The 26960-nt window shown below is 40.3% G+C and overlaps 1 protein-coding gene across 2 annotated transcripts in view; it reads left to right on the top strand.

Moving 5' to 3' along the window:
* ZSWIM5 (zinc finger SWIM-type containing 5) overlaps positions 1–26960 on the top strand; it is a 211172-nt gene that overhangs the window by 135763 nt on the left and 48449 nt on the right. For both annotated transcript variants that reach the window (XM_035251261.3, XM_035251260.3), the window contains exon 2: positions 4311–4667. In XM_035251261.3, the coding sequence (XP_035107152.1) occupies positions 4311–4667 (357 nt within the window). The remainder of the gene's footprint in view (positions 1–4310; positions 4668–26960) is intronic.

The following is a 26960-nucleotide window of genomic DNA, read 5'->3' as shown; positions in this document are numbered from 1 at the left end:
CTCCTGCCTTAGCCTCCTACAGTGCTGAGATTACAGGCATGAGCCACCTTTAGACTAAGGGGCTTAGTGCCTAAGCTTTTGCACATTGACATTACTATTTTGAAATTTTAATGTAGCCCTTCTGTGAGGGTCTTTTTTTTAAAATATATACTTTAAGTTCTGGAATACCTGTGTAGAACGTGCAGGTTTCTTACATAGGTATACACGTGTTATGGTTTGCTCTATCCATCCCCCTCACCCCCGCTATCATCTATATTAGGTATTTCTCCTAATGTTATTCCTCCCTATGTCCATGTGTTCTCATTGTTCAACACCCACTTATGAGTGAGAGCATGGTTATAAACCATTCTGTGAGGGTCTTTTTATCGGGACTCAAGTCATTTCTCAGCAATGTACTAACTACTTCCAAATGGCCTGAGGGAAATTAAGAATGTACTTTCTTAGCATCTAGTTTTCAACCACTGTGAAACTTGGCCATTGGAGAAGTTGTCTTTTATCCCCTTTATATGGAGAGCCATTAACAATAATTGCATTAAAACATTAATAATACATCTGAAGAACATTTTATAGTTTTACAAAGTACTTTTTTTTTTTTTGAGACGAGTTTCGCTCTTGTTACCCAGGCTGGAGTGCAATGGCATGATCTCAGCTCACCGCAACCTCCGCCTCCTGGGTTCAGGCAATTCTCCTGCCTCAGCCTGGGATTACAGGCACGTGCCATCATGTCCAGCTAATTTTTTGTATTTTTAGTAGAGACGGGGTTTCACCATGTTGACCAGGATGGTCTCGGTCTCTTGACCTCATGATCCACCCACCTCGGCCTCCCAAAGTGCTGGGATTACAGGCGTGAGCCACCGCGCCCGGCCTACAAAGTACTTTTTTGAGAGATAGGCAGAACATTTTATAGTTTTACAAAGTGCTTTTGAGAGATAGCCTCAGAAGATATCTGAGGCTCAGAATTGTAAAGTGGGTGGCCCAAGACTCCATAGTAAATATCAGGTTCTAGCTGCCTAATTTCTAGTGTAATATGCTCTTTGCTATATTACTTGCCTTGCAATGTCTGGTGGGTATTGGTCTGGAGAGGAGCTGCTTCCCAACCGTACAGTTCTCTTCTTTAGTTCTTTTTTTCTTAAAGAAACAGGATCTCACGCTGTCTCCCAGGCTGGAGTGCAGTGGCGCCATCATAGTTACCTAGCCACCTCAAACTCCTGGGCCCAAGCATTCCTCCCACCTCAGCCCTAAAGTACCTGGGACTACAGATAAGTGCCATCACACTCAGCCTGCTTATTTATTTATGTGCTTATTCTTTTTTTTTTCTGACCTTACTGTGCAGTCAGGTCACAAATATTTCTGATTTTTTGTAGAGACGGGGTTTTGCTATGTTGTAAGGCTGGTCTTGAAATCCTAGCCTCAAGCAGTCCTCCCATCTTGGCCTCTGAAAGTGCTGGGATTATAGCACCGGAGCCACATCGCCCAGCCTCCTTAGTTCTTTTTTTTTTTTGAGACAAAGTTTTGCTCTGTCACCCAGGCTAGAATGCAGTGGCACGATCTCAGCTCACTGCAACCTCTGCCTCCCAGATTCAAGCGATTCTCCTGCCTCATCCTCCGAAGTAGCTGAGATTACAGGCGCCCACCACTGCGCCTAACTGATTTTTGTATTTTCAGTAGACGCAGGATTTCACCATCTTGGCCAGGCTGGTCTTGAGCTCCCAACCTTGTGATCCACCTGCCTCAGCCTCGCTAAGATTACAGGCGTGAGCCACCACGCCTGGCCAAAGCATCCTTAGTTCTTAAGTGAAGGTAGTCTTTATCTACAATTAATCATATTTGAATGTAACTTTTTAACTTTGCTTTAAACAAATGACAGTAAATATTTTTATTTTATTTATTTACTTATTTTTTGAGACGGATTTTCACTCTTGTTACCCAGGCTGGAGTGCAATGGCGCGATCTCGGCTCACCGCAACCTCCACCTCCTGGGTTCAGGCAATTCTCCTGCCTCAGCCTCCTGAGTAGCTGGGATTATGGGCACGCGCCACTGTGCCCAGCTTATTTTTTTGTATTTTTAGTAGAGACGGGGTTTCACCATGTTGACCAGGATGGTCTCGATCTCTTGACCTCGTGATCCACCCGCCTCAGCCTCCCAAAGTGCTGGGATTACAGGCATGAGCCACCACTCCCGGAGACAGTAAATATTTTTAAACCTGCCATTTGTTTTGCTGAGAAAAAGCCTCTCTGGGGTTTAACCAAACCTGGACGCTATGCAGTTAGTTAATTTATTTTTATCTTTTTCTTGTTCTAGAAATTAAGCTTAATGTTTTCAGGAATGTGTATCTTCTTTTGGATTAGACCTAAATGTGTTTGCCTTTATGTGATAATTTAAGGTTTTATGCATATGCTTATAAATTTGGGTCTTATTTTAATTAACCATAATTGTCTGAAACTTGAATTTTGGACAGTTTTCTCTTCATTTATTAATTCTGCCAGGTCACAATGGTAGCTCTGAAACTTATATATGTACCTTTTATTTCTTGACAAATATTTCTCCAACAGATACAAGATTATATAAAATTGCTTTCCTGTTCACAGTGTATAGTCCAGTTAAACAGGAAAGTCTCTGAAATTAGCCTCACCTTTGTACCTGTCTCTGCTGTAGCATTTGGCACATCATATTGTAATAATTTACTTATATGTGTAGCTGGGACTACAGCCATGTGCTACAGTGATGGCCACTTTTTTTTTATTTTGTGTAGAGACAGGGTCTCATGTGTTGCCCAGGCTGATCCCCCTGGCCTTAGGTAATCCTCTCATCTGAACCTCTTGAGTCATTGGGATTACCCATGTGAGCCACTGCACTAAGCATGTCTGTGGGTTTTGATAAGAAAGAACTTTGTTGTGGCACCTTTTAGAGATAATGAAATATAATGAAAAGAAAATTAACATTGGTGTCAATCAGACCTCCTGGTTCCAAATCTCAGGTACGTCACATTTGCTAGCGCCTTGGGCAAATTACTTAAACTTTCTGAGCCTCAGTTTACATACCTTTAAAATAAGGAAAATAGTACTGATTTTATAAGGTTGCTATGATAAATTATTAAAAGTACCCAAAACAGTTCTGCCACATAGCAGATGCTTCACAAATACCTTCTTTTTTTGTTAACATCCCTGGGCCTAGCAGTTCGATACATAAGATCTCATTAAACTTTTGTTGAATGACTTAATGATTAGATGAATACATATTCTTTTCAAAGAAGAAGAATCATATTTAAAGTAAAGAACAGCCAGGCATCGTGGCTCACATCTGTAATCCCAGCATTTTGGGAGGCTGAGTCAGGCAGATTGCTTCAACCCTGGAGATCCAGACCAGCCTGGGCAACATGGTAAAACCCCATCTCCAATAAAAATACAAGAATACCACACCTGGGTCATTTTTGCATTAGCCTTTCCTTTATTTTCCTGTATTTTTGTACTCCAGGCTGGGAGTGGGAGGATTGCTTGAGCCCAGGAGACAGAGGCTGAAGTCAGCTGAGATCACATCACTGCACTCCAGCCTCAGTAATAGAGCAAGACCCCAGAGATAAAAAATAATAATAAAGAATAATTAATATTAAAGAATTGATTTGCTATTGATTTTACCTTTTAATTTCATTGTTAAGTTAAAAATGCATTCTCCCTACATTTCAAAATTATTGTTGCTGTGTGCCTAGTGAGTAGAGGTATAACACTACATAGTTTCATTGCACCTAGCTGTGCCTTTCATGTCTTAGATTTCTTGCCTCTTACATGTTCCACATGGAATTTTATGTTTTAAAGAAGAATAGTTTCCCTTAGTCTTCTTTGATCTTCCTTCTGTCCTTCCTCATGGCATTTTGGATTCTCTTTCATTTATAACATCTACCTTACTCTAGATTATACAGATATTATTTGTAGACTTGTTTTTGCCTACCACCTAGAGCTGAAAATCTACTACAAGGGTTCTTTTATTTAGGATTCCTTATTAGTCTTTCTGAGACTATGATGATAGCTATGAACTATCCCTCCAGAAAAACGTATACATGTACAAACAAAAGTTTTCATATCAGTTTAGGAGGTTCATGGACTCCAGGGTAAGGACTCTTTCTATATTGTTTCTTCAGAGCAGTAACTGAATTTCATTGACCTCTGTGTCTATGGCAAAGCCTATCATGTACATGTATAGGAGATACTCAGTTCATAACTTAGGAATTGATGAATTCAAATGCAAGATGAGAATCTAAGTTTTTTACTACAGAATCTCTAAACACCGTTTTTTTGTTTGTTTGTTTCCTTAGGCTTTCATCTGAGTGGCACAGTAACTGAGCTGGCCACTGCTTCTGAACCAGCAGTGACTTACAAAGTTGCAATCAGTTTTGATAGATGCAAAATCACCTCAGTGACATGTGGCTGTGGGAACAAGGACATATTCTACTGTGCCCATGTGGTAGCACTCTCACTCTACAGGATCCGTAAACCAGACCAAGTCAAATTGCGTCTTCCTATCTCTGAAACCCTTTTCCAGATGAATAGGGACCAGCTACAAAAGTTTATTCAATATTTAATCACGGCACACCACACTGAAGTTCTTCCTACTGCACAGAAACTGGCAGATGAGATTCTATCCTCCAACTCAGAAATCAACCAAGTGAACGGTAATTGTACAACATTTTTATTGAAAAAAAGATCTTTTTCATCACCACTGTCACCAAAGCAACCCTCTTACCTCTACTTTGTTGCTTTATTGCATGTTAAGAGTTTGGGATATTTCTGCAGTTGCAATCACTTAACTTTAATAATTTCACTCTATCCAAACAACTGTGCTAACTCTAGGTTTCTGAAAGCAGTCCAATGGTCTTTCTCAAAAAGATTTTGGTAAAAAAGAACAGAGAATTATAGTATTATATATTGGCCTAGTTTATGGACTTTGTTGATGTGGTCCCTGTCCCCAGGAACCTGAAATGTTCAAACAGTGAAATAAAGCACAAAATAATTTGTATCGTTCAGTGAATTGAGATGGATATGAGAATTCTCTTGATATTTTAGGATCCTGCATTAGCATCAGAGTTATCCTAAGGAGAATGTGTTAGTGTTGTGCTTATGAACTATATATTGAGGGGCATGAATGGAGAAAGAGATTATGTTCACTCATCATTCAACAAAAATTTATTAAGTACCATGTGCAGGGAAGAGTGTTGATTTTGAGGGTCTAAAACAGACATGGTTCTTAAAGTAGCTTGTAATCTAATAGCAACAACAGACAAATCTGAAATAAGTGCTTTTTTCTTTGTTTTTTGTTTTTGTTCATTTGGGTTTTTTTTTGAGATGAAGTTTTGCTCTTATTGCCCAGGCTGGAGTGCAACGGCAAGATCTTGGCTCACTGCAACCTCTGCCTCCCAGGTTCAAGCTATTTCCCTGCGTCAGCCTCCCAAGTAGCTAGGATTATAGGTATACATCACCACTCCCGACTAATTTTTTACATTATTAGTAGAGAACAGATCTCTCCATGTTGGTCATGCTGGTCTCGAACTCCCAACCTCAGGTGATCCATCCATCTTGGCCTCCCATAGTGCTGGGATTATAGGCGTGAGCCACCGCACCCAGCCAAACGCTTGTTTTTATAATGAAACCAGATTGTAGAAGCCTAATTATAGAAAACCACTGAAAATTTTTAAGAAGAGCCTGGGCATGGTGGCTGATGCCTGTAATCCCAGCACTTTGGGAGGTCAAGGTGGATGAATCACCTGAGGTCAGGAGTTCAACACTAGCCTGACCAACATGGTGAAACCTGTCTCTACTAAAAACACAAAGATCAGGCTGAGCATGGTGGCTCATGCCTGTAATCCCAGCACTTTGGGAGGCCAAGGTGGGCATATCACCAGGTCAAGAGATCGAGACCATCGTGGCCACCATGGTGAAACCCTGTATCTACTAAAAATACAAAAAGTAGCTAGGCATTGTGGGGGGTGCACCTGTAGTCCCAGCTACTCAGGAGGCTGAGGCAGGAGAGTCACTTGAACCTGGGAGGCAGAGGTTGCAGTGAGCCAAGATCGAGTGCCATTGCACTCCAGCCTGGCGATAGAGCAAGACTCTGTGTCAAAAAAAAAAAAGATCAGCCAGGCATGGTGCTACACAGCTGCACATCTGTAATCCCAGCTACTTTGGAGGCTGAGGCAGGAAAATCACTTGAACCTGGGAGGCGGAGGCTGCAGTGAGCTGAGATTATGCCACTGCACTGCAGCCTGGGTGACAGAGTGAGACTCCATCTTCAAAAAAAAGAAAAAAGAAAAATTTTAAGAAGAGGAGTTACATAAGCCAGTTTTCATTTTGTTTTTTAGATCCTACTATATTCAAGGCATCATGCAAAGGACTTTATATATGTTAATTCATTTAGGTTTCAAAACTACTTTGTGGGATATAATAATTTCTGTTTTACAAAATAAGGAAATTATTTATAACCTGGGTTCATTTGACTTAAGAATTTTTTGAATTTCTCTAAAGCTTTTTGAGTTTCCCTAAACTACCTTTCACTTTTGGACAGTAACTGATATGGTTTGGATTTGTGTCTCTGCTCAAGTCTCATGTCCAGTTGTAATCCCCCATGTTGGAGGAGGGGCTGTGTGAGAGGTGATTGGATCATGGGGGTAGATTTCCCCCTCTCTGTTCCCCTGATAATGAGTGAGTTTTCAGATATCTGGTTATTTAAAAGTGTGTAGCATCTCCCTTTTCTCTCTCTTCCTCCTACACCAGCCATGTAAGATGTGCCTGCTTTCCCTTTGCCTTCCGTCATGATTGTAAGTTTCCTGAGGCCTCCAAAGCCATGCTTCCTGTACAGCCTGCAGAATCATGAGCCAATTAAACCGCCCCCCCCACCTTTTTTTTTGAGACAGAGTCTCACTTTGTCGTCAGGCTGGAGTGCAGTGGTGCAATCTCAGCTCCCTGCAACCTCCACCTCCCAGGTTCAAGTAATTCTCCCGTCTCAGCCTTCCAAGTAGCTGAGACTACAGGTGCACACCACCACACCCAGCTAATTTTTGTATTTTTAGTAGAGACGGGGTTTCACCATGTGGGCCAGGATGGTCTCAATCTCTTGACCTCGTGATCTGCCCACCTCGGCCTCCCAAAGTGCTGAGATTATAGGCATGAGCCACCACGCCCGGCCCAATTAAACCTCTTTTTAAAAAATAAATTACCCAGACTCAGTTATTTTTTTAATAGTAGTGCAAGAATGGACGAGAATACAGAAAATTGGTACCAGGAAGTCAGGCATTGCTATAAGGATACCTGAAAATGTGGCTGCAGCTTTGGAACTGGGTAACTGGCAGCGGTTAGAAGAGTGTGGAGGGCTTAGAAGAAGACAGGAGAATGAGGAAAAGTTTGGAACTTCCTAGAAACTTGTTAAATTGTTGTGACCAAAATGCTGATAGTGATATTGACACTGAAGTCCAGGCTGAGATGGTCTCAGATGAAGATGGGGTACTTATTGGGAACTGAAGCAAAGACGTTGGAGGCATTGTTCCCCTGCCCTAGGGATCTGTGGAACTTTGAACATGAGAGAGATGATTTGGGGTATCTGGCAGAAGAAATTTCTATGCAGCAGTGTTGAAGATAATAGCCTGACTGCTTCTAGCAACCTCAGCTCGTATTTGTGAACAACAACAACAACAAAAAAGTAAAACTTTCAGAATTTATATTTAAAAAGGAAACAGCGTAAATGTTTGGAAAATTTGCAGCCTGGCCATATGGTAGAAAAGAATTCCCCCTTTCAGGGGAGGATTTCAAGCTGCCTGCAGAAATTTGCATAAGTAAGGCCAACACAATGAGGAAAATGTCTCAAAAGCATTTCAGAGACCTTCATGGCAGCCTCTCTTATCACAGGCCCAGAGACCTAAGAGGGAAGAATGATTTCATAGGCCACACCCAGGGCTCTGCTACCCTGCTCCTTAGGACACTGTTCCCTGCATCCACTCCAGCTGTGGCTAAAAGGGCCCCAGATACATCTCAGGCCACTGTTACAGAGGGTACAAGCCATAAGCCTTGTCAGCTTCCACATGGAGTTAAGCACAGAGGTCAAAAGTTGAGGCTTGGGAGCCTCTGCTTAGATTTCAGAGGACATATGGAAAACCTTGGATATCCAGGCAGAAGTCTGCTGCAGGGTTAGAGCCTTCATGGAGAGCCCCTACTAAGGCAGTACAGAGGGAAAATGTGGGTTGGAGCCCCCACACAGATTCCCCACTGGAGCACTGCCTAGTGGAACTGTGCGAATGGGGTTACTGTCCTCAAGATCCCAGGATGGTATATGTACCAACACCTTGTACTGTGTACCTAGAAAAGCCACAGATACTCAACACCAGCCCTTGAAAACAGCCATGGGAGCTGAGCCCTGCAAAGCCACAGGGGTGAAGCTGTTCAAGGCCTTAGGTGCCCACCCCTTTTATCCCTGTGACCTGGATGTGAGACATGGAGTCACAGGGGATTATTTTGGAGCTTTAAGTTTAATGACTGCCCTGCCAGGTTTTGGACTTGCCTGCAGCCCCTCTATTTTGGCTTATTTCTCCCTTTTGGAATGATGGGTATATTTACCCAGTGCCTATACTTCCATTGTATCTTGGAAGTAACTAACTTGTTTTTTATTTTATAGGCTCATAGGTGGAAGGGACTTGCCTTGTCTCAGATGAGACTTTGGACTGTGGACTTTTGAGTTAGTGCTGAAATGAGTTAAGACTTGGGGAACTGTTGAAAGGGATGATTGTATTTTGCTATATGAGAAGAATATGAGATTTAGAAGGGGCCAGGGGCAGAATGATATGGTTTGGATTTATAATCCCCACTGTTGGAGGAAAGGCACGATGGGAGGTGATTGGATCATGGGTGTGGATTTACCCCTTACTGTTCTCGTGAAAGTGAGTGAATTCTCATGAGATCTGGTTATTTAAAAGTGTATAGGCCAGGCATGGATGCTCACACTTGTAATCCCAGCATTTTGGGAAGCCAGGGCAAGTGGATTGCTTGAACTGGGGAGTTTGAGACCAGTCCGGGAAACATGGTAAAACTCTGTCTCTGCAAAAAATACAAAACTTAGCTGGGCATTGTGGTGCACACTTGTAGTCTCAGCTACTCAGGAGGCTGAGGTGGGAGGATGGCTTGAGCCCAGGAGGCAGAGGTTGTAGTGAATCAAAATTGTGTCACTGCACTCCAGCTTGGTGATAGAGCCAGACTTTGTCTCAAAATAATAAATAAATACAAATAAAAGTGTATAGCACCTCCCACTTGTCTCTCTTCCTCCTGCATCAGCCATATAAGATGTGCCTGCTTCCCCTTTGTCTTCTAAGTTTCCTGAGCCCTCCCTAGACATGCTTCCTGTACATGCTATGGAACCGTGAGCTAATTAAACCTCTTTTCTTTATAAATTACCTAGTTTCAGTTATTTCTTTATAGCAGTGCAAGAATGGACTAATACAGTAACTTAGATACTAGTGTGAAAGAGGCAATGAGACCAGGTGGGTGGCCTGTATAATAGAGTAGTCCACATGCCAAAGGACCTGCCTTTCCCAATTGTTCAACAGAGCCACTCAAGTCCTACACACAACCTCAGCACAACCTTCCCAGTTGTTCAACAGAGCCAATCAAATCCTACACAACAACCTCAGAAAGAACAGTCAGAGCTGGGCATGGTGGCTCACGCCTGTAATCCTAACACTTTGGGAGGTTAAGGCAGAAGGATTGCCAAAGTCCAGGAGTTACAGACCAGCCTGAACAAGATAGTAAGACCTCATCTCTACAAAAAATCCAAAAATTAGCCAGGCTTGGTGGTGTGCACTTGTGGTCCCAACTACTCAGGAAGCTGAGGCAGGAGAATTGAATGAGCCCAGATGTCGAGACTGTAATGAACAATGATCTGTTCATTACTGTCCTCAGCATGCACAACAGTGTAAGACACTGTCTCAAATAAGTAAATAAATAAAGAACAGTCAGACAGGCTTCCAGGAGCTCTTGCTAACTAGCAAAAATATTCAGTTGCTTTATACTCAAAGTTGCAGTGTTTACATAGTAACCGAGCTCTCTCTATTTGAGTGATACTGTCAAAGAGTAGCTCTCTATATCTCTTCTTATCCCACATAAAGAGGCTGTTTACTTCTCTGACTTTTTTGAGACCTGAATTCTGCCCCATCCTCCAGGTCTGTAGCACCAGAGAGAAGGATAGCTCTACCCTAACAGCTGGGCTATGGCCTACTTTTGTGCCTCATTTCCACTATCTTTTCCCCCAGAATTATTTCCAAGCTCTATTGCCTCTTCTTGAACTGGCCGCCTTGGTTCAGGACCTGGATTGGCCTTTTCACCACAACTGTCATCTAAACAACCCTCTTCCCTCATTACTACTGTGCTGAAGAAACATACATTCCTCATTACACTTCCCATTCCCACATCTTTTTTTTTTGAGACGGAGTTTCGCTCTTGTTACCCAGGCTGGATTGCAATGGCGCGATCTCGGCTCACTGCAACCTCCGCCTCCTGGGTTCAGGCAATTCTCCTGCCTCAGCCTCCTGAGTAGCTGGGATTACAGGCACGCGCCACCATGCCCAGCTAATTTTTTGTATCTTTAGTAGAGACAGGGTTTCACCATGTTGACCAGGATGGTCTTGATATCTTGACCTTGTGATCCACCCGCCTTGGCCTCCCAAAGTGCTGGGATTACAGGCTTGAGCCACCGCGCCCGGCCCCATTCCCACATCTTAATTTTTGTCTGAAATTAGGCTGCAATTGCCACAATCAACTTGAGATGTGATTCTCAACCTTCTTCAGAAACTACTACTTCTGTATACATGTTTATCTCATCCTTACATTAGCTTTCTATGACAGGTTCCATAGTATTGTACAAGCCCTTTCCTGATTTGTTTTTATAACCAGTACTGGTATAAGAAACGATACAAAAAGGGGAGATATCATAGAGGTAAAATGGACTGGACTAAAAATCCAGGTGTATAGGATGAATGAGGAGTAAAGAAGAAGATAGAAAACTGAATTCCAAAATGTCTAACTAGAATGGCAATAAAGGTTTTGATAATGATACTGCCATTCATTTAGGGAACAAAAGAGGAGAAATGAATTTAGGAGGAAGATAAATTTAAGTTTGAGATACTTCTAGGACATTTAGGTAAAGATTTCTGATAAACAGTTGAATATATGGATCTAGAACTAAGGGAGAGAGTCAGAATTTTGGAATGAAAAATTTTAAATAAATGATATTTGAAATCCCATTTCTGTTCCCTGCTAAATATTTAAACACTTAGAACATTCTCCTTTTCCTTTCTCTTTAACCCCACTCCTCACCAAAACAAACCTAAAATAGGAGGAATAAAATTTTTTAAACTGCTAGCTGTCTTTTAATCCCAAGAACAGATCCAAACTTTGCTCTGCTCCCCACTTCCCTGAAACAATTTCTTGTATTAGTCCCTATATGTGTTTGTAGCTAGACATTGCCTTGTCTTTTTTGGATTGGTTACTCAAATGTGGACTATCCTTTCAGCTCTGCCTCTAGTACTACTCCATGTCCTATTTGTGATTTGCTCTGGTAACTCTATAGCCCAAGATTCTCTAAGTTACAGCATCTTGGCCAGGACTTCAGTTTCTCTTATCCAAAAAGAAAGATTGAGCAAGGGGGCAGAACAAGATGGCAGAATAGAAGGTGGCCACACCAATTGTTCCCTACCCCCTCACATGAGGACACCAATTTAAGAACCATTTACACACAAAAAAAGTACCCATATATGAACCAAAAATCAGGTGAGCACTTACGGTTTTAACTTCATATTGCTAAAAGAGGCACTGAGAAAGTAGGAAAAGCAGTCTTGAATCACGGGTGCCACACCTACCCAATCACCCAGCAGTGACAGCATGGTGTGGAAAGCATTTTGGTGCATTGGGGAGACAGAAATTGCAGCATTTCTGAGGCATTAAACTCAGTGCTGCCCTATTATAGCAGAAAAGAAAACCAGACCAAACTCAGCTGACACCTCCCCACAGAGGAAGCATTTAAACCAGCCCTAGCCAAAGGAATTGCTGGTCCCAGCAGTCCAAACTTGAGTTCCGGCAAGCCTCACCTCTGTGGGCTAAAGTGCTCTGGGGCCTTAAATAAACTCAAAAGGCAGTATAGGCCACAAGGGCTGCAACTCATAGACGAGTCCTAGTGCTGATCTGGGCCCAGAGACAGTGGACTATGGGGAGACATGTGACCTACTGAGACAACAGCTAGAATAGCTGAGGGAGTGATGGCATCATCCTTCCCTTAACCCCAGGCAGCACAGCTTACGGCTGCAAAAGAGATCCCATCCCTTTGCTTGAGAATAAGAAAGGGAAGAGTGGGAATGAGTCTGCCTTGCATCTTGGATACCAGCTCAACCACACCAGGATAGGGCAGGCAGGCAGAGTCGTGAAGTCCCCTTTCCAGGCCCTAGTTCCCTGTACTACATTTCTTGACACACCTTGGGCGAGAAAGGAACCTGCTGCCTTTAAAAGGAAGAAACTAATCCTGACAGGATTCATTGCCTGCTAACTGAAGTGCCCCGGAGACCCTGAATAACCAGCACCGATACCCATGTATTACACTGAGAACCTTGGGTGAGACTCTGAAACTTGCTGGCTTCAGGTAAGACTCAGCACATTCCCAGCTGTGGTGGCTGTGGGGCAAGATGCCTGCCACTTGAAAAAAGTGGAGGTAAAAGCAAAGGGGACTTTATCTTGCACCTTAGGTACCAGCTTGGCCAGAGGGTCTAGAGCACCAAGTGGGCCCTTGGGGTTCCCAGTTCCAGGACTTGGCTCTTGGATAGCTTTTCTAGACCTGCCCTGGGCCAGTGGGGAGTGCACTGCCCTGAAGGATGAGTCCCAAGCCAGGAACCATTCACCAAAAGCTAACTGGAGAGGCCTTGGACCTTAAGTGGTAGTCTGACAGTACTCCTCACTGGCCTGTGGTAGTGGTGGCCATGGGAGGCTCCTCTGCCTTTGGAAAGGTCAGGAAGAGTGGGAAGGACTATGTCCTGTGGTTTGAGTGCCAGCTAGCCACAGTACAGTGGAACAGCAGGTGAACATCGAAGGTTTTTTGCTATATCCCCTGGCTCCTGGATGGCAGCTCTGGACACACCCAGAGTCTGGAGGAATCTGCCATCCTGAAGAGAAGGACACAGGCCTGGCTGGCTTTGCCACCTGCTGATTATGGAGCCTCAGGGCCTTGAGTGAACATAGATGGTAGCCAGGGAGTGGTTACATCAAGCCTTGGGTGAGACCTAGTTTGGTGCTGGCTTCAGATTTGTCCCAGTACAGTCCTAGTGGTGGCCACAAGGGTACTTATGCCACACCACTACCAGCTCCAGGTGTCTCAGAACAGAGAAAGACTTCATTTGTTTGGGAGAAACTAAAGGAGAACAAGAGTCTCTGCCTGGTTCCCCAGAGAATTCCAGAACTTGTTCTAGACCACCAAGGTGGTACTTCTATGGGTCTGAAAGAACCACAGCATTATTGGGCTTTGGGTGGCCACTAAAGCAGATACAGCTTAGATCATAATACCCAACTCCTTTCAAATATCTGGAAAGCCTTCCCAAGAAGGATGGGTACAAATGAGCCCAGGCTGAGAAGACTGCAATACCTAACTCTTCAATGCCCAGATACTGAAGAACATCTACAAGCATCAACCCCATCCAGGAAAACACAACCTCATCAAATGAACTAAAGGTACCAGGAACCAATACTGGAGAAACAGAGATGTGAGACCTTTCAGAAAGAAAATTAAAAATAGCTGTTTTGAGAAAGCTCAAATTTAAGATAACACAAAGAATTCAGAATTCTATCAGATAAATTTATTAAAAAGCTTGAAATAAAAGAAGCAGAAATTCTGGAGCTGAAAAATGCAATTGGGATACAGAAGAACGCATCAGAGTGTTTTAATAGCAGAACTGATCAAACAGAAGAAGGAATTAGTGAGCTTGAACACAGGCTATTTGAAAATACACAGTCAGAGGAAATAAAAAAAGAATAAAAAAGTGATATATGCCTACAAGACCTAGAATATAGCTTCAAGGGAGAAAAAAAGAGTTATCAGCCTTAAAGAGGACGTAGAGAAAGAGATAGGGGTAGAGAATTTATTCAAAGGGATAAAATCAGAGAACTTCCCAAGTTCTAGTAGGTTCTAGAACATCAAGCAGATTTAACCCTAAGAAGACTATTTCAAGACATTTAATAATCAAACTCCCAAAGGTCAAGGATAAAGAAAGGATCCTAAGAGCAGCAAGAGAAAATTAAAAAGTAACATACAGTGGAGTGTGGCAGCAGACTTAGTGGAAACTTTACAGGCCAGGAGAGAGTGCCACGACATATTTAAAGAAAAAAACTTTTAGACCGGGCGTGGTGGCTCACTCCAGTAATACCTTTGGGAGGCCGAGGCAGGCGGATCAGGAGGTCAGGAGATCAAGACCATCCTGGCTAACACCCTGAAAATACAAAAAAAAAACTAAAAATCCCCCCAAAAAATTAGCCAGACGTGGTGGCACACGCCTGTAGTCCTAGCTCCTTGGGAGGCTGAGGCAGGAGAATTGCTTGAACCCGGGAGGCGGAGGTTGTGGTGAGCCAAGATTGCACCACTGTACTTCAGCCTGGGCAACAAACCAGACTACATCTCAAAAAACAAAAAAAAACCCTTTATTCTAGAATAGTATGTTTGACAGAAATATCCTTCAAACATGAAGGAGAAATAAATTTTGTTTCCCAGACAAACAAAAACTGAGAAATTTCATCAACAGCAGAACTGTCCTACAAGAAATGCTAAAAAGGAGTACTTCTATCAGTACAAAAAGGATGCTAATGAGCAATAAGAAGTCATATGAAAGTACACAATTCACTGGTGATAGTACACAGAAGAACACAGAATATTATAACACTGTAACTGATGTGTAAACTATTTTTTTCTTTCTTTCTTTTTTTTTTGGAGGCAATAGTCTTTCTTTGTGGCCTAGACTGGAGTGCAGTGGTGCATTCTTGGCTCACTACAACCTCTGCCTCTTGGGTTCAAGTGATTTCTCCTGCCTCAGCTGCCCAAGTAGCTAGAGTTACAGGTGCCCATGACCTCACCCAGCTAATGTTTGTATTTTTAGTAGAGATGGGGTTTCACCATGTTGGTCAGGCTGGTCTCAAATGCCTGACCTTGTGATCCATCCATCTGCCTCAGCCTCCCAACGTGCTGGGATTATAGGCGTGAGCCACCACACCCAGCCCTAAACTACACTTAAGTAGAAAGACTAAACTATGAACCAATCAAAAATAATAACTACAACTTTTCAAGACATAGTACAATGAGAAATAAGTAGAAACAACAAAAAGTTAAAAAGCAGGGAGACAAAGTTGTGGAGTTTTTATTAGGTTTCTTTTGACTTGTTTGTTTGCTTATGCAAACAGTGAAGTTGTTATCAGCTTAAAATAATGGGTTATAAGATAGTATTTGCAAGCTTCATGTAACTTCAAACAAACAAACAAAAAATACAACAGATGGCCAGGCACGGTGGCTCATACCTGTAATCCCAGCACTTTGGGAGGCCAAGGCGGGCAGATCACAAGATCAAGAGATTGAAACCATCCTGGCCAACATGGTGAAATCCCGTCTCTACTAACAATACAAAAAATTAGCTGGGCATGGTGGTGCGTGCCTGTAATCTCAGGTACTCAGGAGGCTGAGGCAGGAGAATTACCTGAACCCAGGAGGCAGAGGTTGCGGTGAGCCAAGATCGCGCCATTGCACTCCAGCCTGGGTAACAAGAGCAAAACTCCATCTCAAAAAAAACCAGATACACAAAAAGTTAAAAGTAAGAAACTAAATCGTATCACCAGAGAAAATTACCTTCACTAAAGGAAAACAGGAAGGAAAGACAGAAGAGAAGAGAAAACCAGAAAACAAATAACAAAATGGCAGAACTAAGTTCTTACTTATCAATAACAACACTGAATGTGAATAGACTAAACTCTCCAATAAAAAGACATAAAGTGGCTGGATGGATAAAAAAAAATTATACCCAATCATCTGATACCTACAAAAAACACACTTCACTTATAAAGACACACTGAAAATAAGAGGATTAAAAATAAAGGGATTTCATGTCAGTGTAAATATATATATACACCCAATATTGGAGCACCCAATATATATAAAGCAAATACTGTTAGAGCTAAATAGAGAGATAGACCTCAGTACAGTAATAGCTGCAGACTTCAGCAACCCACTATTAGCATTAGACACATCTTCCACACAGAAAATCAACAAAGAAACATTGGATTTAATCTGCACAATAGACCAAATGTGCCTAATAGCTACTTTCTTACAGGACATTTCAGCCAGCAGCTGCAGAATATACATACTTTTCTTCAGCACATGGTTCGTTCTCAATGATAGATCATATGTTAGGTTACAAAACAAGTCTTAAAACATTAAAAAAACTGAAATAATGTCAGGTATCTTCTCTGATCATAATGGAATAAAACTAGAAATCATTAATGAGGAATTTTGGAAACTGCAAATACATGGAAATTAAACAATATGCTCCTGAATGACCAGTGGGTCAATAAAGAAATTAAGAAATTGAAAAATTTCACCAATGATAATGGAAACACAACATACTAGAACCTATAGGATACAGCAAAAGCAGTACTAAGAGGGAAATGTATAGCTATAAGTATCTACATCAAAAAGAAGAAAAACTTCAAATAAACAATCTAATGACGCATCTTAAAGAACTTAAACGAGCAAACCCAAAATTAATATTAATAGAAGAAAAGAAATAAAGATCAGAGCAGAAATGAATGAAATTGAAGAAAAATGAAAAATCAATAAAACAAAAGGTTGGTTTTTTGAAAAGTTAAACAAAAGTGACAAACCTTTAGCCAGACTAAGAAAAAAGAGACAAGATCCAAATAAATAAAATCAGATGAAAAAGGAGACATTACAGCTGATACCACAGAAATTCAAAGAATCATCAGTGGCTACTGTGAACAACTATATGCCAATAAATCAGGAAATCTACAAGCAATGGGCAAATTTCAAGATACATATAACCTATCAAGACTGAATCATGAAGAAATCCAAAACTGGAATAGACCAATAACAAGCAACAAGAGCAAAGCCATAATAAAAAGTCACTCAGTAATGAAAAACCTGGGACCCAAATGGCTTCACCGCTGAATTCTACCATACATTTAAAGAATAATTAATACCAATCTTTCTCAAACTATTCTGAAAAATAGAGGAGGAAGAAATACTTCCAAACTCATTCTACAAGGCAAGTATTACCCTGAAACCAAAACCAGACAAAGACATAACAAAAACACTACAGGCCAATATCATTGATGAATATTGATGCAAAAATTCCTCAACAAAATACTAGCAAACAGAATTCAACAATATATTAAAAAGATCATCCATCATGATCAAGTGGGATTTATCCCTGGGATGCAAGGTTGGTTCAATATGTGCAAATCAGTGGGATACATCATGTTAGCAGAATGAAGGATAAAAACCATATGATAATTTCGGTTCATGCTGAAAAAGCATTTGATAAGATCCAACATTTCTTCATGATAAAAATGCTTTAAAAACGGGTATACAAGGAACATACCTCAACATAATAAAAGACATATATGGCAGACCCACAGCTAATATCATACTGAATGAGGAAAAACTAAAAACTTTTCCTCTTAAGATGTGGAACATGACAAGGATGCCCCATATTACGACTGTTATTCAACATAGTGCTGGAGGTCCTAGCTAGAGCAAGCAAATAAGAGAGAAATAAGACATTTAAATTGGAAAGGAAAAAGTCAAATTATCCTTGTTTGCAGATGATAATTATATTTGGAAAAACCTAAAGACTTCACCAAAAAACTACTAGAACTGATAAACAAATTTAGTAAAATTTCAGGATACAAAAATCAGTAGCAAGCCAGGCATGGTGACTCGTCTATAATCCCAGCACTTTGGGAGGCTGAGGCGGGTGGATCACCTGAGGTCAGGAGTTCGAGACAAGCCTAGCCAACATGGTGAAATCCTTTCTCTACTAAAAATACAAAAATTACCTGGTGTGATGGTAGGGGCCTGTAATCCCAGCTACTTGGGAGGCTGAGGCAGGAGAATCACTTGAACCTGGGAGGTGGAGGTTGCAGTAAGCCAAGATCACACCATTGCACTCCAGCCTGGGCAACTGTCTCCAAAAAAAAAAAAAAAAAAAGCAATTGTATATGCAAACAGTGAACAATCTAAAAAAGAAATGTAAAAAGTAATCCCATTTACAATAGCCACAAATAAAATTAAATGCCAAGGAATTAACCAAAGAAGTGAAAGATCCCTATGACGAAAACTATAAAACACTTATGAAAAAAATTTTAGAAGACACTGAAAAATGTAATCCAAGCATTTTGGAGGCCAAGGTGGGCAGATGACCTGAGGTTGGGAGTTCAAGACACCAAAAAATGGAGATATTCTGTGTTCATGGATTAGAAAAATGAATATTGTTAAAATATTCATACTACTCTAAGTAATCTACAGATTAAGCGTAATCCCTATCAAAATGCCAATGACATTCTTCACAGAAATAGAAAAAACAACTCTAAAATTGTTTTTTGTTATATGAAACCACAAAAGACCTGGAATAGCGAAAGCTATCCTAAGCAAAAAGAACAAAACTGGAGGTATCATATTACCTGACTTCACATTATACAACAGAGCTATAGTAACTAAAATAGAATGGTACTGTCATATAACAGACACATAGACCAATGGAACAGAATAGAAAACCCAGAAAAAAATCCACACACCTACATCAAACTCATTTTTGACAGAAGTGCCAAAAACATACACTGAGGAAAAGATACTTTCTTCAATAAATGGGTGCTGGGAAACTGGATATCCATATGCAGAAGAAAGGAAACTAAACCCCTATCTCTAGCCATTTACAAAAATCAGATAAAAATGGATTAAAGACTTAACTCCAAGACCTGAAACTATGAAACTACTACCAGAAAACATTGCGGAAGCTCTCTAGGACACTGGACTGGGCAAAGATTTCTTGTAATAACCCACAAGCACAGGCAACTAAAGCAAAAATGGATAAATGGGATCACATCAAGTTAAAAAGCTTCTGCACAGCAAAGGAAATAATCAACAAAGTGAAGAGACAACTCACAGAATGGGAGAAAACATTAGCAAACTACCCATCTGACAAGGGATTAATAACCAGAATACATAAGGAGCTTAAACAGTTCTGTAGGCAAAAAAATCTAATAATCTGATTTTAAAATGGACAAAAGATCTGAATAGACATTTCTCAAAAGAAGACATACAAAATGGCAAATGAGTGTATGAAAAGGTACTCTATCATTTATCATCAAAGAAATGTAAATCAAAACCACAATGACATATCTCACCTCAGTAAAAATGGCTTATATCCAAAAGAAAGGCAATAATAAATGCTGATGAGGATGTGAAGAAAAGGAGACCCAGTACACTGTTGCTGGCAACATAAATTAGTAGAACCACTATGGAGAACAGTTTGAAAGTGCCTCAAAAAGCTAAACATAGAGCTACCATATGATTCAGCAATCCCACTGCTGGGCATATACCCAAAAGAAAGGAAATCAGTATATCAGAGAGGTCTGCACTTGCATGTTTGTTGCAGCAGTGTTGACAATAACCAAGATTTGGTAGCATCCTAAGTGTCCATTAGCAGATGAATGGATAGAGAAAATGTGGTACTTTATACCCAGTAGAATACTATTTAGCAATAAAAAAGAATGCTATCAGCTGGGTGCGGTGGCTCACACCTGTAGTCCCAGCACTTTGGGAGGTCAAAGCAGGCAGATTGTTGAGCTCAGGTGTTCACAACCAGCCTGGGCAACATAGCAAAGCTCCATCTCTACAAAAATTACAAAAACTTAGCCAGTTGGTGGTGGCATGCACCTGTAGTTTCAGCTATTGGGGAGGCTGAGGCAGGAGAATTGCTTGATCCTGGGAGGTTAAGGCTGCAGTGAGCCACGATCATATCAGTGTCACCCAGCCTGGATGACACAGAGCAAGACCCTCTCTCAAAAAAAAAAAAGAGAGATTCTGGCCAGGCACGGTGGCTCAAGCCTGTAATCCCATCACTTTGGGAGGCTGAGGTGGGTGGATCACGAGGTCAAGAGATCGAGACCATCCTGGTCAATATGGTGAAACCCCCTCTTTACTAAAAAATGCAAAAAAAATTAGCTGGGCACAGTGGCGTGTGCCTGTAATCCCAGTGAGGCAGGAGAATTGGCTGAACCCAGGAGGCGGAGGTTGCGTGAGCCGAGGTCGCACCATTGCACTCCAGCCTGGGTAACAAGAGCGAAACTCCATCTCAGAAAAAAAAAAGAGAGATTCTGTCATTTGTAACAACATGGATGGAACTGGAGGTAATTATGCTAGGTGAAATAAGACAGGCACAGAAAGGCACACATCGTCGTATGTTCTCGCTTAAGTAGAAGGATGGTTACCAGATGCTGGGAAAAGTAGTGGGAGGATGTGGGGGAGGTGGGATGGTTAATGGGTACAAAAAATAGTAATGAAAATAACCTAGTATTTGATAGCACCCAACAAGGTGAATATAGTCAATAATGTAATTGTACATTTTGAAATCACTGAAAGAGCATAATTGGATTGTTTATAACACAAAGGATAAATACTTGAGGTAATGAATACCCCAGTTTCCATGATATTATGCATTGCATGCCTATATCAAAACATCTTATGTACCCCATAAATATATACACCTTCTATGTACCCATAAAAATTAAAATTAAAAATTAAAAAAGAAAGATTGAATACCAAGAGAAAAGTAAGATAACTTGAGAAGTTAGGTCAGGAACCACATTTTGGTAATTTCTGAATCTCCCTTACGAAGCCTGATACCTGTAAAATAATAAATAAATGTTTGTTGATTGAAAACATCCTTGAATAAACAGGTGATGAAAGAGGAGCCAATGTAGGAATTAGCAAAGTAATGGGAAAAAACTAGCAAGTTATTATCAATGTCAGTGTAGCACTGAGTTTCAAAAAGTGAGTGCTCAACAGTATGGAATACTATAGAAGATAGTAGTACTAACAAACATGGAAAGACAATTTGGGGGAAATACAAACTATGCAGAAAGAATAAAACTGAAAAATTTGTAGTATTATAGAAATAAGATATTGCAACCTATGAAATAACAACTAGATACTACAAAAACAAATTCAAAGAACAGAAAAAAACTCTAATACTACAAATTTGATGGCAGAAAATTTGAAAACTCAGTAAAATTGTTGGAAAATAAAATACCTATGGAGTAGAGCAAAAAGACAAAGAGATGAAAAATAGGAGGAAAATACATCAAAAATTACAGGTCCTCAAATTCCAGCGTTTAATAGGGGTTATATAAATAGAAAACAGAGGTAAGGAATTCACCAATTAAATAATTGAAGAAAATTTTCTAGAATAAAAACGTGAATTTCTAAAGTGAAAGGATTCTGACTGGGTGGGATGGCTCACGCCAGTAATTCCAATACTTTTGGAGATCAAAGCAGGAGGATTGCTTGAGCCCAGGAGTTTGAGACCAGCCTGGGCAACAAAATAAGATCCCATCTCTACAAATAAAAAAATTAGTTGGGTATGGTGGTATGTGCCTGTAGTTCCAGCTACTCAGGAGGTTGAGGCCAAGGCCAGAGGATTGATTAAGGCCAGAGGATTGTTTGAGCCAAGGAGTTTGAGGCTGCAACTAGCTACAATGGCACCACTACACTCCAGCCTGGGAGACAAAGACCCTGTCTTAAAAACAACAACAAAACAGTGAGAGGATTCCACTAAATGCCAAGAAAGGGAAAAGAAAAATCTTTTCAATAAGTGATGCTGGATCAACTGGAAATCAAATTTCTAGTTGAAACTTGACTTCTACCTCATACCATTCAGAAAAATCAGTTGCAGATGGATTGCAGATACAGATGTGAAAAGTAGAAGAGTAAAACCTAAAAGATAAGAGAACACCTTCCTGTCCTTGAGGTAGAGAAAATTTTCTTTAGTAGGAAAACACCTACAAATTGGACTGCCTTAAAAATTTTTAAGTTACTATTTATCGGCCAGGTGCCATGGCTCATGCCTGTAATCCCAACACTTTGGGAGGCCGAGGTAGAAGGATCACCTGCGGTCAAGAGTTCAGAACCAGCCTGGCCAACATGGTGAAACCCCATCTCTACTAAAAATACAAAAATTAGCCAGGCATGGTGGTGTGCACCTGTAATCCCAGCTACTCAGGCTGAGGCAGGAGAATGGCTTGAACTCTGGAGGTGGAGGTTGCAGTGAGCTGAGATTGCACCACTGCACTCCAGCCTGGGCAACAGAGTGAGACTCCATCTCAAAAAAAAAGAAAGAAAAATTGGTTCCTTAGACTTAATAGCCCCCTCAGGACAGGTCTCATTTTATAAGCCTCAGGGCTTACATGGAGGCTTAACCCATACAATGGTTTGTTTCATAATTATTTATAAAAGATATCTTTTCTATCTTATTTTCACTTGTCACCATTTCTCTTATTAGTCCTTAGGAAAAAATTCAGACTATAATATTAAAGTATCATCTATATTGACTAGGTCTACTTTATTGTTACTAGAGGTAAGTGGTTGCATACACATCTCTTTTTGTGAAAAGACTAAAATGTTCTAACCAGTGAACATATAAGGGCATTTTAATGTAATTTGATTTTTAAACTAAAGAAAGGGTTTTTTTAAAAAGATGCTGCCTGGGAGTTAGCGAGAAACAGCTGAAGAAGCCAGTTTGTAAACTCCACACCTGGTTTATCTGGTTGAATTATTTTTAATGTTTTGTTCCTTGATGCTGTCTTCTACTGTACTATTTGACCTGTGAATACGGATGTTTCTTGTAGATTGATCTTAAATTTTCTCTTATTTTATATCTTCTCTGTAGGCAATCTCAGGTTACATCCTTGATTTCAAATATTATCTATATTCCATGACTGACAATATTTTTTTTTTTTTGAGACATGGTCTTACTCTGTCACCTAGTCTGGAATGTAGTGGCACGATCACAGCTCACTGTAGCCTCTGTCTTCCTGGGCTCAGGTGATCCTCCTACCTCAGCCTCCCAAGTAGCTGGGCTCATGCCACCATGCTTGGCTAATTTTTGTATATTTTGTAGAGACAGGGTCTCACTGTGTTGCCCAGGCTGGTCTTAAACTCTTGGGCTCAAGCAACATACCCACCTTGGCCTCCCAAGGTGCTGGGATTACAGGCATGAGCCATCATGCCCAGCCTCACAGATGTATTTCTTCAGCCCATTTCTTTTGAGCTTAGACTCTATATCCAACTATTGAACATCATAAAGACATCCCAAGATAAACATACCAAATGTGATTTGATGATCTTCTTCCCCAAGCTTACTTATTCTCCTGTATTCACAATATAACACCACCACCTAGCCACTGAATCATGATGGAAACCTTGTAGTTACTCCTAACACCTTTGCCTTTTATTGCAAGATGTGTTAATTTTACTTCTAAAATATATTTCATAATTTTCTACTTCTCCCTATTAAATCAAACCACTATAATCTCTCACATAAATTGTTTAGTACCCATCTAACTGATCTTTCTATTTCCACTATTAATTCCCTCTATTCCATTCTTCACACCACCATCCAAAGTGACTTTTCTAAACTGCAGATATTATTATCACTTCTTGTTTAAAATCTTTCAGTAGCCCCTGTTACTGTTAGGATTGAGTCCAAATTTCTGTGGCATACAAAACTTTGCATGATCTATCTGGCTTTTGCCTAAAATTTTCACATGATATTCCCTCTCCTTGAGAGAATATCCTCCTTTCCTATCCCCTGTTTCTGTCCTCCCTCCCTTATTATAGTTGTATTTTATTACTAAAGTAATTTATGACATAATGCTTTTTTTTTTTTTAACAAAAAGTACATAGTATTCCACTCTCTGCCAGGCTAACTCCTATTTATTCTTCAGGTGTCAGCTTAAATGTCACTTTCTCAGAGAAGCCTTCTTTGACTCTTCTTCCTTTCCACAAAAAAAAATGTGCACGTGATTATGTGCTTAAGGTCTCTCTCCCCAACTGTAAGCTCCCTATCTACTTTGTTTACCACTATATATACAGAATTTGACACAGATTCTGCACATATCAGGCTCTCTATAAATATTGACTGAATAAATGAAAATGTCTTAGAAAATTCTCCATGGGGTCTCTTGCCAGTTCATGCTCTTCTCAGATGACTTTGATTGCCTCAGCAGTCACACCAACTCCTTGTATTTTGTTACCTTGATGCCCCAAATATTGACTCACTTCCTTTTTTTGCTTCTGTCACCCATTTAGCAGCTCAGTTTCTCACCTTGTAGGGTTCATTGCAGACCATCAAACATTTTTACAATTTACCTTCCTTTCTCTTCTATCAAATAAACAAGCCCTTTGAAGTTTCAGGTGAAGTTGTACTGTTAGTAACTCTCAAGGTTTTGCCTCATCCTATCCTTATATCAGCAGTTTTCTGTAGATTGACACTAGGTATGTATAAACTGTGCCTTATTTCTTCTACAGCTATTACCACTGTCATTACCTGGGTGCTAAGCGTTCTTTACTTTCTCCATACCTCTTCAAATCTTTAGAGGAGAGGGTGTCAGTCCACATTTCCAGTCAGTTTAAGGCTGACACCCCTAAAAAACTAGATTCTGTTTCTGCTTTTTCATATTCTTACTTAACCACCCAAAGGTCAGAATTGGTATTCAAACCATCTCTACCCTCTGCTGCTGGAGCACCACTGCTGTTCATTCCTCCCCCAGTATTTAGCTCCAAAGTACTCAACAACCCAGTCCTTGGTTTAACCTAGTTTATTTCAGTTTCATCTCTATGGAGCTCCTGAGGACCAGAATTGTTTTAACCTGAATTTTTCACATAAACCCCAAGATACTGTTCTGTATATTGATATCTGAGAATCACTGTACTGATGAGAACTCTAGTTATTCTCACTGTGGGGGAAATGCATTATTCTGACTGATCCCATATTCTATGTAGCAGAATAAGCCAAGAAAACATGGGATTTGGCTGTCTTCAGACATACCATCAGTTACAGCTTCAGGGGGCCTGAAATCAACTGGTGAATCACACTAGTATGAGACTGAAGGCAAAGTATAGCCTTGTAGTAAAGAGACAGGCTTCTGAGAGAGACCAGTATATAGATCCTGGCTGATATACTTTACATCTAAGTTACCCTGTCTAAACTTTGGTTTCTTTGAAAATTAGGAGAATAATATGGCCTAATAGAGTTGTTATGAAGGTTCCTTGGAATCTATTCAATAAATATTTATTGAGCACCTCCTATGTGCCAGGCACTTTTCTATGTGTTGTGAATATACCTATAAACAAAAGCTTCAACCCTCAAGGACTATACATTCTAATGGGTATATGTATAAAAAGTGCTTAGCCTTTAGCATGTAGGAATCATGCTCAATAAGTACTTGTTACTAACAAATATTTAAGGATAAGGAGTATATTTGTTTTGCTTTGCCACTTTTTGGATATAAAAGAAGTATAGGACATAATATTTGCCTATGTGGAGCTTAAATCTAGATGGTCAGTGAGATATATATATGTGTTCATTCTATAAATATTAACTCAGTGCTATAATGGACCAGTTACTGTGAAGTACAAAAAGGAATCCCATTTTTAAAAATTTCAACTTAGTTGGGAATATATGAGAAATCACATTATAACGTAAAACAAAAAGAGAAGTAATAATCAAGTGCTATGAAGAACATTTAAGGAAAGTAATAATAAAGTACTATGAAGAATGTTAATTAGCAAGTGAGTATCAGGAGAATACAAATACAGAAAAATAGTGTTATTGCCATTATATGCCGAGTACATGAGCATAAGATGGGCATACTTTTGGCAGGTGGAAATGGAGTATATGGCTAATTCAGTGAGTGGGTTAAAAAATGCTGCTGCCAAGTAAACTAGCAGTATATGAATCTCAGCAGTGTTATCCTCTCTGTACACTAATTTTATGGCTTCTGTTTCTCATTGCAGCTCTGACTCTGGAACTTAAGTAATATTGACAATTATAGCTGTTGGGTTTTTTGGTCAAAGAACAGGTTAGAGGGAGGAGGAGGAAAAGTATGTCATAAGCCAATGTGGTTGACTTCTGGGAACACTTTCTGGGTGAAGCATATTATAAGTATAGGGGAAGACATGACTAAAAATAAAAGATATAGTCTGAGCATAGAGGGCCTTGAATGCCATGCCAAGGCATTTGGACTTAATTTAGTAAGAATGGGGCATGACTGAACACTTTTGAGCAGGGAAGTGATATGATCAGAACTGTGTTTATTTGGAGAGTTCTGGAAGCACTTAAAACAGAACTACCATGCCACCCAGCAATCCCATTATGAGTTTATACCCAACGGAGAATAAATCATTCTACCTAAAAGATATAGGCACTCATATGTTCACAATAGCAAAGACATAGAATCAACCTAGGTACCCAATAGCAGTGGATTGAATAAAGAAAATGTGTACATATATACCATGGAATACAATGCAGCTATTTAAAAAAAGACCAAAATAATTTCTTTTGCAGCAACATGGATGCAGCTGGAGGCCATTATGCTAAGTAAATTAACTCAGAAACAGAAAGCCAAATACCACAGGTTCTCACTTACAAATGGGAGCTAAGCATTGGTTACACATGATCATAAAGATGGGCACAATAGACCCTGAGAACCACTAGAGAGGAGAGAAAAGCAGGAGACAAGATCTGAAAAAGTACCTATTGGGTACTGTGCTCACTATCTGGGTAATTAGATCATTTTTACCCCAAACCTAAACATCATACAATATAGCCATGTAACAAACC

This window comes from Callithrix jacchus, chromosome 7, assembly GCF_049354715.1.
Source record: "Callithrix jacchus isolate 240 chromosome 7, calJac240_pri, whole genome shotgun sequence".
NCBI classification, from domain to species: domain Eukaryota; kingdom Metazoa; phylum Chordata; class Mammalia; order Primates; family Cebidae; genus Callithrix; species Callithrix jacchus.
This window is presented reverse-complemented; position numbering and strand designations above follow the sequence as displayed.